Raw genomic sequence first — 19,127 nt, forward strand, 5'->3', positions numbered from 1 at the left:
TTCATGAAGAGGCAATATGCCGCTCTCCCTCCCGTGGCGTCCCGCGGGAGGGAAACGGAGCTGGGGTGGGTTTTAGTGGATGAGTCGAAAGACAAGTCTCACACTTTTCGGCTTGCAATGCTTTTTGCCACCTCCATAAAAAAAAAATACTACAGGAAAAGTCGCTTAAATTACTACTACTGTGGACAGAGGTGTAAAAAAATGTCTTCAAAAAATAAAAACTTATCAGAAATTTTTCTTGAATATTAAGATGAACGGCCACCGTAGTCAAATGGCCGTCAAAATGAAGAACAACATTTTTCTAATAGCGGTAGTCAATGCAAGCCTCCGAGTGTATTTCTGACATGAAAAAGCTCCTCATAAAAAATATCTGCCGTTTGCAGTCAGCTTGAAACTGTAGGTGCCTCCATTTGTGGAACAACATCTCGGCCAGTGAATGGCGAACGCTGTCGCGCCATGATAAATGACGTTTTGATGCCGGATGCCGAAAATTAAAGCTCGTGATCCTCACAACAAGGAGGTTCCAACAAAACGGCAGACGGCGCTACTTGCCATACAACGCATGAAACAATGAATTTACGCCACCGCCGTTTCGGTGGGCAATTTATCTCTCATCTCGGACGAGTAGATTGGCCACTAAGAACTTTTTATATCAAACTTTTGGACTTTTATTTATGAGGCTATGTAAAATCTAACTGCTTTGTGGATAAACCAGCTTCGATTGAGGTATTGGAAGCCAACATCACTAAAGTTATTCACGAGATACCGATCGATGTCCCCCAGCAAGTCATTCCAAATTGGTGTTTACGGCTGGCCGAATTACGCGCAGTCGTGGCCAACATTTCAAAAAGATTATCTTTAAAAAGTAAATGTCATGAATGGTTCTACACAAAAATAATAAAGAGTGCCAAATCTACTTGAATTTTCGTTGTTTTTTTTTTTCAATTTAAAACCCGATACCTCTAAATTGATCACCCTTTATTTAGTTGTGATTGTGTACATCTCTCTTTATCTATCTTTTGGAGATCTTTAAATTTATCAAATTCAATAAAGACGCAATTACTTTCAAGTGACTCACCGAGTTTTGACTTCCTTGGACTGCCACTCATTGTGTTTATCAAAGCTGATAAGAATTGCTGCGATTTCCTGGAATATAAAGAAATAAGTTATATAAAATTTTTGCTGGAATACCGAAAACAAACAAAATTAGAGTTCAAAAGGTGAAAGAAAGAAAATATTAGCTTTATCATGGAAGTATTAGATGCGACGATTAGCGGAGCCTATGACGTCAGAGTGGGGAAAAAGATAAAGTGCGGTTAAAGATGAGGGAGGCGCCTATTTACGTAGGTCGATGAAGAAACGCAAACAGACACACATGTCTCGTACGTAATATGCAGTATACTCGTACATACTCACACGCTCGCAATTGCTGGAGCCAGTGGACACTTAAACTATGTCAAATACGTAGCCAATAAAATTATCGGGATTGACAATGGCAATTCAACTAATAACTTCAACTAATTCTTTAAGTTGGCCACTTTCCTTCTCAATGGAAAAAATCGACCATTATAATGATATCGAAGTCAGGAAAAAATAAAGCCAAGGCAGCTTCATACAGACCTATAAGCCTGCTGTCATCTCTCTCCAAACTGTTTGAAATATTGCTAAAACGAAAACTAATGCCGCATCTGCAGTAAAACAACATTGTTCCAGCTCATCAGTTCGGTTTTCGTGAGAAACACGGCACAATTGAGCAAGTCACTCGCATCAGCTCTGAAATAAGAAATGCTTCTGAACGACGGGAATATTGCTCAGCCATATTTCTTGATGTAGCTCAAGCGTTCGACAGAGTATGGCACGAGGGACTTGTCTACAAAATCCAACGCACACTGCCACAAAGCTCACACAAAATATTAGAATCCAGTGTTTATGGTAAGATATAAAAACTACCTAACTGATGAAGTCGATATTACCACAAGGCAGTGTACTGGGTCCGCTTTTATATGTAATACACACGGCTGACCTTCCAACAAACATCCACGTTTGCTGACGACACTGCAATCCTATGTCACTCCGAGTGGCCAATAAGTGCGTCGGGTGAACAGTCATCTGAAACACATGGTAAAGTGGTTGGCAGACTGGCGCATCAAAGTGATTGAGTAAAAATGTAAGCATGTGACTTTTATGGTAAATAGAAGCGATAGCTCCAGTGTATATCTAAACTCCACACTCATTCTAAAGAATTAACATACCTTGGTGTTCGTTGGGACAGGCATCTGACATGGAAAAGACACATTGAGGCCAAAAGTGGACTGATAAAGTTCTTCATTGGCTAATCAATTCCCGTTCCGGGGTTAGCCTTGATCACAGAGTCCTTCTCTACAATACAATAATCAAGCCAATCTGGACGTATGCGTCACAACTCTACGGCAATGCAAGTGCCTGCAATATTGCAATTATAAAACGAAGCCAATCTAAAATATTAAGAATGGTAACTGGAGCGCCATGGTACATAACCAATGAAAATATCATCGAGACCTAAATGTTCCATTAGAGGCAGCAGAAATAGTAGTAATCCAACAAAACTGCTACCAAAGGCTGAGACTCCACCGAAATCCATTTGCTCGGTCGCTGTTGCACACCGTCAATTCGTCACGTCTCAGAAGAATTGACCTTCCAATCCTGTGGCGCATATTTGAGGCCCACATCGTCTACCCTGAAGACTTTATTCTTTGCGTTCGAGCGCTGGGAGAGGTATAGTTTCGTTGTATTCAAACTTTAAACGCGTTTTTCTCAAAATTATATTTTTCGAATTGGCGTACACGATAACTCGAAAAGTTATTGACCAATCTCCTTTAAATTTTGGACACATCTTTTTTATGATATTGCTTTCTATGTGTTTTAAGTTTTCGAAATTTTTTCGAAAAAAATATTTTTTTCGAAGCAAAAATAATAGGAAAATTAGCCCCAAAATCCATTTTTTTTTGTTTTTTTTGAAGCATTTTATTTCGTGAATTTGTTTTTTTTTTCATTTATTGTTAATTCATATAGAAATTATGACACTAATAAACAAAAAAAATTGGTTTTTTGTATTCAGGTCACTGACGCCGATGCTACAATACCCGCCGATTGAGAAGCCCGCTGCGACCTTCCTAGAAGAATTGATTGTACATCCGCCATTTCAAATTATGGGTTGTTGGTTGGTTTAAGGGTGACCCCGCATCGGAGTGCCACATAGACCGCAAGTTGGGCCAGTTTATGTTATATGATTTCCCCACCTAACCAATATTTTTATTGTAGATTTTGGTCAAAGATATTAATTCGTTTCGAGAATTTGATGAGAGATTCGATTTTCAGGTTCGAGAGTACTGAAAGATTGTCAATTGTTGGAGACCCAAGAAGAGCGAGTCGACTTCTGGCTAGACTGAGACAACTGCACAGCAAATGTCTGCTCGATACTTCCTCATCTTCGTCCTCGCAGTATCTGCAGTATCTGCACAGGTCGTTTTGAGGAACTGCGAGCCGACGTGCGTGAGTGCCCAAAAGGCAGTGGCCGGTGATGAAAGATATTATATGCCTTAGTTCGTGTTTTGAAAGACTTATAAGGGTTTTTGTCTGTTTCAGATTGTAGGATGACCAGATTTGTCTGGTCGTAACGCAAGTAGTTTCCACTCGCCACCTCCGATCAGCAATGCTGTGAAATTCTCGATCGATGAGCATTTTACATGTTGAGAGTGGAATGTGGATTGTGGGTAAGTTACAAACATTTGATTGCGCAGCTCCAGCTCTTGCGAGCTCATCAGCTTTGTAGTTACCTTCGAATCCACTGTGACCCGGTATCCAGATAACTTGGACAGAATTCTGAACACTTATCTCGTTAAGAGATAAGAGACAGGATCGAACCACATCTGAGTGGGTATACGAGGAGCTGAGTGCTCGAACGGCCGCTTGACTGTCGGTGAAAAAGCGGATATCCTCTAGTGATATTCTCTTTTCTAAGAGAGTTTTCGCAGCATACCAGATAGCGCATACTTCCGCTTGGAATGCGCTACAGTAATCTAAATGATAGATTGATGTGAGGGGAATTGGAAAAGATTCCAAATCCCACTTTGCCATCTTGTTTTGAACCATCTGTATATATTATCAGAGGGCCATCGATTTAAATTATTAAAATAAAAAAAAATTATATTATTTTAATGTATAAATAAACTGTATGCCAATTTTTAAAAAAATATATTGACTTCTTCATTTTAAATAATTTGAATGAAAATCAGAGAAAATATGGCCGTTTACAGGTATTTGTCCCCTTAAGACTAGTTAATAGATTCAATAAATAATAATAGCATTATAAAAAAAAAACTAATTTCGTAATTAGATAAAAAAGGATGCACAAAAATCAGTTTATTTTCTTTTTATTTTAATTTTTCTTTTCTAATTTATATAATTTAATTTTTTTATATTAATTTTTATTTTTTTATTTGTATTTATTTTTAATTTTTATTTAATTTAATTTTATTTCTCTTAATTTTTTTTCTTTTTGCTATTATCTTCAATCGCCGCGCCTTTCGTTTCCCACACATACATGTACATATAATATAACCGATATATATACGAGGCATATTTGGCAATCGTTTATCAAACGAATTCCACTGCTTTCACGAAATCCTCTGTCAAAAAGGAGCCTCAAACTGCGAGGCTTTTCACACATTTTTTTTTTCGAAATTTTAGAGGTATCTGTCCTCTCAAACTATGTGAAATATGTAGCCAATAAAATTATCGCGATTGACAATGGCAACTTAACTTAATTCGTAATTAGATAAAACAAGATTCATTAAAATCAGTTGACTTTCTTTTTATTTGATTTTTTTTTTTTAATAAATTTATTTATTTATTTTTTTTATTATTGTTTTTTTTTTTTATTTTATTAATATATTATTTTTTATAATAATTGTTTTTTTTTAGTTTAATTTAATTTTTTTTTAATTTTTTTATAATTTTTTTTTTATTTTCGTTTTTTTTTTTTTAATTTTTCTTTTTAATTTTTTTTTATTATTATATTTTTATTTTATTTTTTTTTTTTTTTTTTTTTTTTTGGTTTTGCTGTATGTCCATTCGCCGAGTCTGTCATTTCCCACACATAAATATAGAAAATAACCGATAATATAGGCATATTTGACAGTCATGTATCAAACGAGATGAACTGCTTCCACGAAATCGTATGTCAGAAAAGAACCTGAAACTGCGAGGCTGAGAAACTACTTTTCCTTCTTAATTTTTTAGTACCTACATTTAATGCAATTTTTTTTTTTTTTTCTTTTTTTAGAAAAGTCAGTAGCAGTAAAGATAAACCTAGCGTTGGTTTTATTCCCAAATAAAGCACAAATATTTCCCAACATTTATGTCATAACTTCTGATCTCGAGGATGCCATTTCACAAATATTTGATAAATATTTAAATTTCTTCCACTCAACGCTTTCAATTGTACTACACGCAAAGGGACACATGAAACAAAACAAGCCACTAAAATTTTACAGCGCACCCAACGTGAATGCGAGTGGTTTTATAAATCAAATTTAAGTTAATTAAGCGTCGCATAAGTGTTTCATATACACACACACATAAGAGTGCATTGTATGGACCCCCTAAGCGCAAAGTAGAAATGCAAGATAAGTAGTCACAGCTGCCAAAGCAAGGATGAGCGGAGAGGTGTAGTTAAGAGTAGGGGAAAGGTTCGCTACGAGAACACTCAGAAATTCTCAAGCAAAGGGTTAGCATTCAAGTATTCATGGCAATTTGTCGTGGCATATGCCACACACACACACACACACGCGCACACACAGGACCACATAGGGGCACACAGGAGCACTAAGCCCAGCCCAGCCTAGAGCAAGGCGGACACCACAAGAATTTTTGGCTTGCGACAGTTACGCTGGACAGTTGGTTCGATGGTGGAGCAAGCGAAGAAATTGCTGAAACGCATGAATATTTAATGTGGAAGAAGCAAAATAAAAAAAGCTTTAGATAAGCCACTTGTACCTACAGTTGGCAAAAATGTGTGTGTATGCGTTTTGCATATGAAATACGTCATAAATATTTCGGAACTAGTAACGAAAAATGGTTTGGATGCTAAACAAAGTCAAAGAGATGCATGGATAGGAAGTAAGTATGTACACAGACATATCTACATATATACTGGCATACATACGCACATATACACAGATATGTTTAGTAAAAAGTATAAATGCGCGCACAAGGACAACGTTGATCGAATTAGACGTGACACGCGGATTTGCCGCAATAAAAGCGCCTGCACACACACATACACATACATAAAAACACAAAAAAACTACAACAATCGCGGTACACTTACATAACTCTTGAACGCTTTCTCTGAGCTACAAAGAGATTTACAAAATAAGTAAAGCGAATTGCGAAAAGCGGCCTTTCACTTTTCCAGTTACGTTTGATATTTTTTAGATTTTATGGCATTCACTTAAATAAGTCGCTTGACAACGAATACATCATATTTTGTGGCACACGCTCGCTGACATCTTAAGAGCGCCTATGCATGTGTGCTGTACGTGTGTGGGTACACTAGGGTGCCTCACAAAAGTTGTGGTTTTTCCAACGGAATTATACAATTTTTATATTTTCGATGGTCCACCAAATATTAGCCAAAAAATAAATATCTACTAGATTATAATGACAAAAATAAAAAAAAAATGCACTCGAAGAATACTTCTGTTTTACATAATCATTTCAAGTTTTCAAGCTCCTCAAAAACACCGTATATGCTTGTTCTTCCCCTTAAGCCGACTGAGAAGTGCTAAAATGCGTACTAGGCGAATGAAATATTAGGGAATAAGTTATTATTGGGGATAGCTGATAGCTCTGGTAGCTACTGCTGTAAATATGATACTTTATAATTTTAATTATAATTTAATAAACAAATAATAATAATAATAATATTATTGGCGAATAAGTTCATAGCGTTTTTACCAAAGAAATCCCCGACGAAGTGCCAATCAAATGGCGAAAGAACTGACTGTAGCATCCACCGCATACTGAGAAATGATCTCAAAGTCAAGCCTAACAAGATCCAAACGGCGCATGATCTCACACCAAAGCAGCAACAAGACAGACTTGAGAGAGCGAAGGAGTTGCTTCGCTTGACCGAAAGAGGTCAATTTTCGAACATTGTCGTCCGAGGACACAAAATTTTTCAACTTGAGCAATTCGCAAACTTCTAAAACGATAGGGTTTATTTGACCGACCGTTCATAGGAGAATTTCATTCATCGATTGGCCACCAGGAGGCAACACCCGACACAGGTAATGGTTTGGGCCACTGTAACCGCAAATGGGCGCTCTCCAATCGTCTGGAGCATGGAGCCTGGCGTCAAGGCAAATGCGAAATACTATCGAGAAAGTATTCTGGAGGTTGCTTTAAAGCCGTGGGCAGACAACATTTCGGTGGCAGACCATGGACGTTTCAACAGGACTCGGCAACGTCTCACAAAGCTCGGGTGAACGAAGAATGGTGCTGAAAAAGCCATTCCCCGTGAGTGGGTCAAAATACCTGCAAGTCACATTCAGGCAGCTTGCGATTTGTTTCTGGACCGCCTCAAGGCCATAGTCAAGGCAAAAGGTGGTCATATCGAGCAAAAGTAAATTGATTCTATTTTCTGCTTTGTATTCTTCTCTGTATTATTTTCATACATTTTTTATTTTGAGTTGAATAAAATTAATTTTCCAAACTAAATGTATGACCTTTTTAATTGGTCGGACACTGTTTATTCGCCGTTGTTGTTTACAACCTCTTTCCACCTCTCGACCTCTTTGTTGATGCTGTTCCACCAAAAATCGCCTGGGCTCGTGTCAAAGAAGTTGTTGAGCCAGTTTTTAAACATGCGGACCTCTTTGTTATCGAAGGTAACGCCATTCATATGGTTTGACAGGGAGCGGAAAAGATGGTAATCGGTCGGTGCAAGGTCCGGAGAATACGGCGGATGTTGAAGGACTTCCCATTTGAGCTCTCGGAGTGCGGCTTTGACGACTTGTGCAACATGGGGCCTGGCGTTGTCGTGTTGTCGTGAAGGAGTATAGTTTGATCATGTCGATTAGGTATTTTCAGTCGAATAGCCGAAAAGCCTCCTTCACGCGGTGTAGCTGGGCAATGTAGAGCTCTTTGTTGACCGTATCATTCTTTTCAAGCATTTCCCAGTGCACAATGCCCTCCCAGTTCCACCAACACACATGTCATGATCTTCTTTTGTTGAAGCTCCGGCTTGGCTCTTGGGTTTGGCGTATCTCCTGGAGCCACCCACTCCTTTCTTTGCTTCATTGCACCATTTCTCATCTCTCGTGGCAATTCGGCAAAAAATGAGTTATTAGTGACCGCTCAATGGCGCGTGATATGTTGAGAAGGAATTTGCAAACGATTTTCTTTGTTTTTTTCGCTGAGTTAGTGAGACACCCAGGCTCCCATACTTCCAAGCTCCCAGACTTCCAAGCTCCCAGACTCCCAAGCTTCCAATTTTTCCGTAAATCCCATTTAATAAAGATGATTGAGAATCGTTTTATGATCGCAATTCATTTCTTCAGCAAATTCGCGACTGGTTTGGCGATCATTCCTCTGCTCCTTCAAAAGTAATTTGATAAGTTTTTCATCGAATCCAGAAGGCTTTCCGTTGCGGGACGTGTCATCGACGTCAAAGTCGCCATTTTTGAGCTTTGCAAGCCATTTTTGTGCTGTTGACTCGCCTACGACACCTTCTTCATACGCGTCGCTAATGTCTCATGCTGCTTCGACAGCTTTTTGACCTCAATGAAAAGCAAAGAAGAGCAGGTGTCGAAAATGTTGATTTGTGCCCCCTGGGTACTTCATTTCTAAGCCTCGAAACTAATAGAAAATTAAATAACTCTAAAATGTAATTCACATAGTTTTGTAGAGCACAAAGGGTTCTATCGAGTGAATACTGACGAGTCTGCCAAATAGCAAACAAATCTTTGTTAAATAATAGAAAATATAAAAACGCTATGAACTTATTCCCCGACCCAATAATTGGAAAATAACTCAGCTGGCTTTTGAGTACTGCACTCTTACAGGCGAACACGACTTGCCTAAACAAATTCCTATATTTTTATTGCACAATTTTTTTAACTGAACTTTATGAATAAAGAATTCGAAGTAAATGAGTATGCACGGACATTCGCAGCAAATTTTCACATTTGTCTAAAGGCAGTGAATCTTTGAATCATTGATATATTGCCAATTGTTGTGCAATCGTTGTTCATCGCAATGTCTCAATCGATTAGTGCATTCTTCACAATATAGCATGCGATAAATCATCCAAATAGTCTGAGACAATGGAAAGATGTTCGCCTTTCGCAAAAATTAAAACAAAAAAAAAAAAAAAAAAATAGATAGAATATTTTCACAATCGTTCCCAAATATGTATGTACATAAATACATATGCCAATAGCATATAAAAAAAAATACATAAATAAAATCGCTTCCTTATATTCGCACGTACTACAGCCCATTCTGTCGATTGCTCTCCCCTCATTTCATGGAGGTCAAACGAGAATTGCCAAAACGCGATTGCAGTGCCAGATGTTAGCTGCTGCGACCTTTCACTCAAAGTGCCTTCACTAAAATGCAAAAGATCGAATGTGATTTGTATAATAAATAAATATAAATATGCAGCTTCGCATCAAATGATGTGGATATACAAACTTATGCCTGCCTGGCCTGCATGGTTTAGTATGCATGGCTGTGAGTGGCCTGGCAAAAAATGCTGCGAATACCCTGGGGTAAAAAGTGTCACCATCAGCGAAAGTACTCGTTTGGTGTGGAATGTGAGTGAGAGCCGAACAGGATTGCCTTTGGCGATTTTTTTTTTTGTTTTTTCCCCCCATTTATAGGTATAAGTGCCCACGATGTAATACTGACTTTTGTATGTATTTTCGGTGAATTTGAAATATGTTGCTCATTCTAGCTGTTGTTGTCGTTGTTGCTCCCGTATGTTTACGCGAACTTATCAATTTGTTTTCCATTCTTGACGTTTTATGAATAATTTAAGTATAGAATTTTTGGATAACCTTTCAAATTTATATTCGAAATGATTTGCGAGCTGTTGCAAGTATCCTTCCTGATGCGAGCGCCCTTATGTGTGTTTGTGTGAGTGACGAAAGGCAACTGCTTAACAATTTGCAATGCCATCGCGAATGGTGTGCTGACGTACGCTCACCAATGCATTCTTATTTATATAAATATATAAACCCTGTAGAGGACCAGTTATATTGGGACCAGTTCTTTGCTCCCAATGCTGCGACTGTAACAAAAGTGACACCTTGGTACGCTACTTTAGTTTTGCTCAAAGTGACAATGAGTTTAGTAGGCAGTGGCAGTGTGGACAACGAGGTTGAGACCGATGCCCCAGTCGTGAACGCCGGAATGGTCGCAACACCACTCGTCCTTGAAAAAACCACAAACGATAACACAAACAAGAATTGCCTCTACGCCGCTATAACTGACTTTGGTATCCCCACAAAACTTATACAGCTGGGTAATGCATCCACCATATAGTCCGGACCTGGCACCAAGCAACTACCACCATTTTCCTCCATTGCAAAACTTCCTGAGTGATAAGATTTCCGTAACAAGAGGAGATTGTGAAAATCGATTACTAGAGTTTTTTTTTGCCAATAGGGACCAAGACTTCTGTGAGAGAGGTATTATGAAGCTACCTTTAAAATGGCAACAAAACGGTGAATATTTGATACATGGGACAATTCGAAAAATAGGGTTTTGAATTTTACGCAAAAATAATGGATTCCAAAGTTGGGAAATATTAAAATCGAACAATCCGTCGAAATAGTGCTATCGATTTGTTGCTTGTGAAGTCGCTTATTCGGTTAGTTTTATGGGTCACCGTTGAGGTTAAATATTACGTCAACCATCCAGAAGCAACTAAAGTGTGGAAATATGAAATCAAAGTAGCCGTTGGTGAGATTATCGCTGAAACCCGCAAAAATTGTACTGAAAAAAATTGCTTTGGCAGAGGAGTGGGCTATTGGAAAACCCACGGTGGGAATCGTTTGAATAAAATTCGGCGCGATTTTTCATAGCAAAGTTTATTCCTGCCAATAAAAAAAACGGATTGAAAAATATTAATTCGTCGTTTACCTATAGCGCAATAAAACTTCAAGCGCTGGAACGATGACCCTGTAGATGCCGTCACGATTTATTTACACATCATGAAAGCAAATCTCGCGGGTAACGAACGTTATGTTCCTACATAGATACTATGTACGTATGTATATACAGCCATTTCAAATTAAAGGTAAAAAGCTTCTGCAATATGGCCTTTGATTTCACTAAAACTTTGCACCTAACTAAAACTAAATTCATGCTTAGACTAACAGAAATCGATTCAAAAAAATTTTAATTTTTCACAGAAGTTATGGAAGTTATCGATTCTTTGTTTTTTGTTTTTTTTTTTATAGACTTCACTAAAATTTTGCAATTGGCTTAAATTCATGCTCAGGCTGACGGAAATAGACTGAAAAAAATTTTTTTCCACAGAAGTTATGTAAGTATTGACTTTTTTATCGATTTCACTAAAATTTTGCACGAGAGCTATCGACTTTTATTGATTTCACTAAAATTTTGCTCTTGAGCTAAATTCATACTCAGGCTGACGGAAACGAACTGAAAACATTGTTGCTATTTTTTCACAGAAGTTATGGAAGTATTGATTTTTTTATCGATTTCACTAAAATTTTAAACTTAAGCTAAGTTCATGCTCAGACTGACGAAAATGGACTTAAAAAAGTCTGACATTTTTCTCGCAGAAGTTATGAATTTTATCAATTTTTTTTATCGATTTCGCTAAAATTTTGCACGAGAGTTATCAACTTTTTTTTATCGATTTTGCACTAGAGCTAAATTCATACTCACGCTGACGGAAATGAACTGAAAACAATTTCACAAATTTTCCCAGAAGTTATGGAAGTTATCGACTTTTTTACCGATTTCACTAAAATTTTGCAGTACAGCTAATTTCAAACTCAGGCTGACGCAAATGGACTTAAAAAAAGTTTGACAATTTTTTCCAAGAAGTTATGAACGTTATCGATTTTTTATCAATTTCACTAAAATTTTGTACAGAAGCTAAATTCATACTCAGACTCACGGAAATGAACTGAAAACAATTTGAAAGGTATCGATGTTTTTTAACGAGTTCCCTAAAATTTTACACTTCAGCTAAGTTCATGCTCAGACTGATGGAAATGGACTTAAAAAAGTTAGACATTTCTCTCGCAGAAGTTGTGAACTTTATCGATTTAGCTAAAATTTTGCAAGAGAGTTATCGAATTTTTTATCGATTTCACTAAAATTTTGCTCTTGAGCTAAATCCATGCTCAGGCTGACGGAAATGGACTCAAAAACAGTCTGGCATTATTTTTACTGAAGTCATGAACGTTATCGATTTATCTTTGTTTTTTTTTCTTTTAAATTTTAAATTTTGTATTAATTTTTTTATTTTTAAATTTTGTTTCAATTTTGTTTTTTTTTTTAATTTTTTTTTATTATTTTATTTTATTATTTTATTTTATTTTTGTATTATTTGATTTCCTTTTTTTTAATATTTTATTTAATGGTTTTATTATTTTATTTTATTTTTTATTATAAATTATGAACGCTATCAGTTTATTTTATTTTATTTTTTTAATTTTGTTTCAGTTTTTCTATTTGTAAATTTCGTTTATTTTTTTAATATTTTATTTTATTTTTTTACTATTTTATTTTATTTTTTTATTATTTTGTTTTATTTTCTTATTATTTTGTTTTATTATTGTATTTTATTTTTTATTATTTTATTTTATTTTTTGATTACTTTATTTTATTTTTATTTATTTTTTATTTTTTTTTTATTATTTTATTTTTATTTTTTTTTATTTTTTATTATTTTATTTTGTTTTTGTATTGTAAGTTATGAGCGTTATCGATTTATTTTTGTTTTTTTTTGCAATTTTTGTTGATTTATTTTTTTATTTTTTAATCTTGTTTAATTTTTTTCGTTTTGAATTTACTTTTATTTTTTCTTATTTTTTCATTTTATTTATTTTAATTTTTTTTTTAATATATTTTTATTTTTTCTTATTTTTTTTACTGTTTTTTTTTTTTTTTGGGTTCCGTAAAAATTATGATGAAATACTGCTTGACTGATAGCCCTACCAACCAAATTCCGCGTCTGCAAATCGAATCAGGAAATGTTGACTGACTTAAGGTATTAGTACCTTTTGTTGGAGACTTTTTTGATCTTTCCTTACTTAATTTCAGTGCAAAAATGTCAAAAATTTTTAAGTCTATCTCCGTTAGTTTGACAACGAATTCAGCCCATGTTCGAGATAATGTTACCGAAATGGAAGACTATGCAGCAGAAAATCACTACTTTTTGTTACGTTGAATATGGAATGGCTGTATACTCGTTTCGTCACACATTTGGATTACTTGTATTTTTAAATTTCTAAAGCCAATGCAATTTTTACGCACCCAAGCGGAATGCTTAATTTTTTTCTTTATTATTATTTTTTTTTTCTTTGCATAGCTAACCCTTGCTAAGCGCAGTAAGTTCTACTTTTTCCCAAAAAATGTTGCTGTTTTTATTAATCTTTTGTTTTTACTGTTTTATTGGAAAAAGAATTAACGAAAACGCGTAAAAAATCACGGCGACGCGCAATTTAAAAGTTAAAACTTTTCACCGTTGTTTATGCAGAATTTTTCGGGCTGCCGGCAAAGACACTTTTTACCATTGTTGTTAACATATTTTGTAACTAGTTTGCCTTTTTTTTGCTAAAGGTATTTGGCGAATAACAATTTAACTTTTTGATTTTTACGCTTGCCGTACCACACCACCACCTCGTGTTTTTGTTTTTGCTTTTAAGGTTTCTACGAGCAGAAAAGCTTTGCATTTTCTCTTATTTTTGCAATCTCACTGTCCATTCTGCTCGTTGAGGTGTTTTATAGGCGAAAAATGCGCTGTCGCTTGGTTTTAAATTCGCAACAAAATTAAAAGCGTGTGGCAAGCCGCACCACAACCACAACACCAACGGACGGGCATAGCGACATGTGAGCGGTGAGCGGCTGGCGGCCTAGTCTGTGGCTGTTTCTCGGTGGCATCCGGTTGTGGTCGAGTTGTGCTGTACGTCGTGGGTCAAGTTGGACGGCGGCTAGTGCTAGTTGACACTCACTCACACGCACACTCACACACCTGAGATGTTTGCGGTGGCTAAAGTGGCGTTTGGTTTATGTATGAACTGTGCTGAGGTTGTTGTTATTGGTGTTGTTGGTGCACTTTTCGTTGTAAACGTAGCAAAATAAGCGTGCGTAATTTTATTTATGTTTGGCAGATGATGTTATTGCATTTTGTATGCACGTCGATGCCCCAGTAACCAGTAGCCAGTAGTCACCGGCTTACAGCGCAAAGCTGCTTGCCACAATGTACGTCCGCGTTCGCTCCAGGAATTTACAAGAGCCTCATCATACGCACCGTTATGCCACTTCGCTTACTTGCTGTACGTTTTTTGTTTGGTATTTTAATAAACTTTTATTTTTAATTTAGTCAGCTTGTTTGGCAAGTGTGTGTACATACACTTGTGTGAACAATAATAGCAGCGCAAAATATTGAAAAGTTTTGTCTATCGCTTTTTATTTAATTTCTTCTGGAGGGTTTTTTTATACAAATATGGTTTATGCCAGAACAAGTATCAAGTAACTTAATATAGGTACAGTGTAATCTTTCTTAAGCGGACCATCTAAGGGTCGGAAAAATGTATCCGTTTATGAGAAAAGTGTAATGGAAGGGTTAACGGGTTTTTGAAAGGTTGTCCGCTGAAGAGGAAGCAAATTAAAAAATTCGTAAGAATTTGTGGTAGGTGTCCGTTAGGAGAGAGTACACTGCACTATAGTTGTATAAAAAAAATTACAAATTAAAAAAATTATAAAAAATACTACTAAACACAAAAAAAAACATTAAGAAATTTAATAAAATATAAATAAATTGTCAAAAATGGAAATAATAGCAATAAGAAAAATAAAAAGAAAATAAAAAAAAAATAAAAATAAAATATATTAATAAAAAACAAAAATTAAAAAAAATAATAATAATAAAACAACAAAAACAAACTTAAAAATATTTAATAAAATATAAATAAATTGTCAAAATGAAAAAAAAAAAAAATATAATAAAAATCAGTACTCTCGAACCTGAAAATCGAATCTCTCATCAAATTCTGGAAACGAATTAATATCTTTGACCAAAATCTACAACAAAAATCTCGGTTAGGTGGGGAAATCATATAACATAATGAGCTCTAGGGCAACACAACGGACCCAACTTGCGGTCTATGTGGCACTCCGATGCGGGGTCACCCTTAAACCAACCAACCAACCAACCAATAAAAACAAAATAAATATAATGATACAAAAAAAAAAAAATAATAATAATCAAAAATAAAAAACAAGCTTAAAAAAATTTTATAAAATATAAATAAATTGTCCAAATAAAAAATATAAAAAAAAATTTAAAAAATAAAAAAAATAAAAAAAAACTTAAAAAAATCTAATAAAATATAAATAAATTGTCAGAAAAAAGTTTCAAAAAAATAATAAAAAATAAAAAAACTTTAAAATATTTAATAAAACATAAATAAATTGTCAAAAAGAAACTAATAAAAATAAAACTAAAAAAAAAAAATTAAAAACAATAATAAGAAAAAAAATAAAAAAATTTAATAAATACTAAATAAATTGTCGAAACCAAAAAATTAAGAAAAAATAATAATAAGAAAAAAATAATGATAAATAAAAAAAGTTTAAGATATTTATTTAAATATAAATAAATTGCCAAAAAAAAAATAACAAAAAATAATAATAAGAAAAAAATAATGATAAATAAAAAACCTTTAAAATATTAGTAAAACATAAATAAATTGTCAAAAAAATTAAAAACAAAATAATAAGAAAAAATAAAAAAAGCTTTAAAATATTTAATAAAACATATTTAATAAAACAAAAAAAATTAACAAAAAATAATAATAAGAAAAAAATAATGATAAATAAAAAGCCTTTAAAATATTTAATAAAACATAAATAAATTGTTAAAAAGAAAATACTAAAAATAAAACTTGAAAAAAGCTTAATAAAATATAAATAAATTGTCAAAACAAAAAGAAATAATAATAAAACAAACAAAAAATAATAAAAAAACAAAAAAATAAATAACAATAAAAAAACTTGAAAAAAATTAATAAAATATAACAAAAATTGTCAAAACTTTGCAAAATGTCGCGCTGCTATTATTGTGCACACAAGTGTACATTTATTATACTGTAACAACACGAACTTATAGTAAACATATGTACGCGCAAATGCACATATTCCGGTATCTATGTATGTACGTATGTGTGCATCTCCTCGAAGTGACATTAAGCACTCGCTTACTAACTGCCTCCCCTCTGCTCTGCTGCTGCAGCTCACAATCCAGCTCATTCATATAATATTTTTTGTTAGCAGTTCTTGGGTCGGTAAAATCGGAAGGTGATTTCGCTGCTGCCCTCCCCAACTCTTTCTACTGCGCGACTGGCACAGAGGTTACAAACGAAAGGTGTTGTTGCTGCTTCGCGCATAACTTCCTGTGCATCCGCTTGCTGGATGAGTGTATTCCAGTTAAAGTTTACTGGCCAACTGGCAAATGAATATTTGCGGTTGCTCTTAATTTACAAGTAGAAAAAATGAAAATAAAAATTCGACGAACGAAAATAAAAATACCACAGCAGAGTATTTTCATTTAAAATTTTTGTCACTTTACGCGCCGAAAATGAAAAAAAGTGCATGAGTCTAAAAATGAAAAAAAAGTCCCTGTCACGGAGACAATATGACCGACGACGTCATGTACTATGGTGTTTATAAAGTTGGTTTTATATTTATTTATGTAGTTGTAACTTTGATCGCACGATCCTCTCATAAACCAGTTGGCTTGCATATTTGGTTGGACAGCTGGACTGCTTTTCTTTTAATATCAGTTAGTGGGTTCGAGGAGGATGGTCGGATGAAAGCTGGCATGAATGAACTGTTGCGTCTAAATAAGAGTATTTTGCACATTACACATACATAGACACACCGTGTGTGGTGTCACCCAGTTCGTATTGCCAAAGGCTTCTCAAACAAAGTATTGAAGTTCTCATATAACTTTCCATGAAGGCCTGCGCATAAATGTTCCTCTACTTATCCAAGTTTCCTGTGAAGCTAAGTGGATACATTTTTTGCTTAAAAATACGCCTGTTAAACTTACAAAGGCCGCAAAAGATATCACCAGACAGGAAAGAGCGGCTGCAAGAGCGCCAAAGCCAAGCCCGTATTAACAAGAAGATGCATTTTCAAAACATTACCCGGAACGAGTTTTTTAAAAGCACTTGGAGAGACTTATCAGTGGGATATGACCTAGAATTACGTCAAAGTTTTGTTCGAAGATGAGGTGTTCGGGCCATAAACTAGACTTACACTACAGACATTCTAGTATTCTTAAAAACTTTGAGTTCATGCCCATGGTGCTGGATCTTTGTACACCCCCTTTGGGTCCAAGCGGTACTTTTGTTACTTCTGGTACTTTTCAAGCTGAAATTTATACTTCTGGAACCCTGTAGTGGTTTTCAAGCGGAAGTAGTCGCAATTAAGGAAGCAGTGAATTGGTAGCTTGCTTCTGTAATTCCTGTAAAATACGTAAAAATCTACTCCAACAGCCAAGTGGCAATTAGGGCCTTGCGCTTGTTGCTTGTGCGTTCGAAATTAGTCGGGGAGCGCCTGACTTCTCTCTCGATTCCATCCGAATACTTCGATATTAGGCTCATTAGGGCTCCCGGTCACAGCGACATAGAGTGAAATTGCTGGGCTGATGAGCTGGCTAACAAAGTGAACTTTGAAGACGGTTTCGTCGCGAAATGAGAGCATAGGAGTTTCCTTGAGAATCTGTGATCTACTCCTGGAAAGATGGGCCTTGCGTCAACTTAACGCGCGCTGGACTAGTACGCAAACGTGCAAAGTCGCGAGATCTTTCTGGCCACATATGGATTGGGGGCGCTCGAGGAAACTTCTGAGGCTAACAAAGCCGCAGCTCGCGAATTTGGTAGGTATCCTTACCGGACATTGTCCGTTAGGTATCCATGCGGTGAAATTTGGGACTGCTTTAGGTTCTTTCTGCAGAAGTTGTCTGGAGGTTGAGATGGAATAATCAGATCACCTTCTCCTCAGCTGCCCGGCTCTTGTCGGACAAAGGTTTAAGGTTTAGACATTTGGGCTCTCACTTTTTCGTTACACCGGTGGATATTACGTGATTAAATATCACACATCTGGTGAAATTCTTTAGTAGCTTCAAGCGGTTATACGAATGTAGTTAGCCACTGGCCCAAAACTCTTTCTTCCTTTTTCCACCTGTTTGGTTCCGTCTTAGTGCTCTATGATGCCAAAAAATAATAGATAACCCTGACGGGTAAGCAAAGTATTAAATATAGTTAGGCGAGCCTCGGACCACAGACGGGAATTTTATATCATATTTGTTGTTTTTATTTCATGGCATATCCGTGCGTACGCGCTCATCACACTGTTTGTACAGTCACACAGGAAAAATATCGGTTAGTGAATTGCAAAGAACCAGTTTTGAGGCTACTGCTTTGTTCTTCTTCATTGGAGCATCATCGCCCATATGTTTTTGGTATGGCCAGGACAATGTTTTCGTATGCTCTTTAAAATGCTCAGGTTATAGTGAAATTTTCCAAATTTTCAGGACACAATTACTGATGAATTGGAAGCATCTTCTCCTGGCCATGTGGCAGAGATTTCACTGCCATTCATTAACTAGTTTAGTCACAAATTATCAAGTCAAATAGTTAACATTCCACTATTTGACTAATAAAGTGGGATTAACAAACCAAACAATCGAAAAAAATGTAAACCACAAGGCAAACATCCCAAGTAAATGCACCCCTAAAACAAACAATTTACAATAACTGCAAGTTGCGTCAAAAACCACAAAGTTTTGCCACAGTAAACAACCGAGAAAA

The 19,127-nt window shown here is 35.5% G+C and overlaps 1 protein-coding gene across 2 annotated transcripts in view; it reads right to left on the reverse strand.

Moving 5' to 3' along the window:
- The window catches only part of LOC129246438 (uncharacterized), a 124,586-nt gene that overhangs the window by 34,243 nt on the left and 71,216 nt on the right, over positions 1 to 19,127 (reverse strand). For both annotated transcript variants that reach the window (XM_054885273.1, XM_054885274.1), the window contains exon 3: positions 1,079 to 1,146. In XM_054885273.1, the coding sequence (XP_054741248.1) occupies positions 1,079 to 1,146 (68 nt within the window). The remainder of the gene's footprint in view (positions 1 to 1,078; positions 1,147 to 19,127) is intronic.

The sequence above is a fragment of the Anastrepha obliqua genome, chromosome 4 (genome assembly GCF_027943255.1).
Source record: "Anastrepha obliqua isolate idAnaObli1 chromosome 4, idAnaObli1_1.0, whole genome shotgun sequence".
In the NCBI taxonomy this organism is placed as follows: domain Eukaryota; kingdom Metazoa; phylum Arthropoda; class Insecta; order Diptera; family Tephritidae; genus Anastrepha; species Anastrepha obliqua.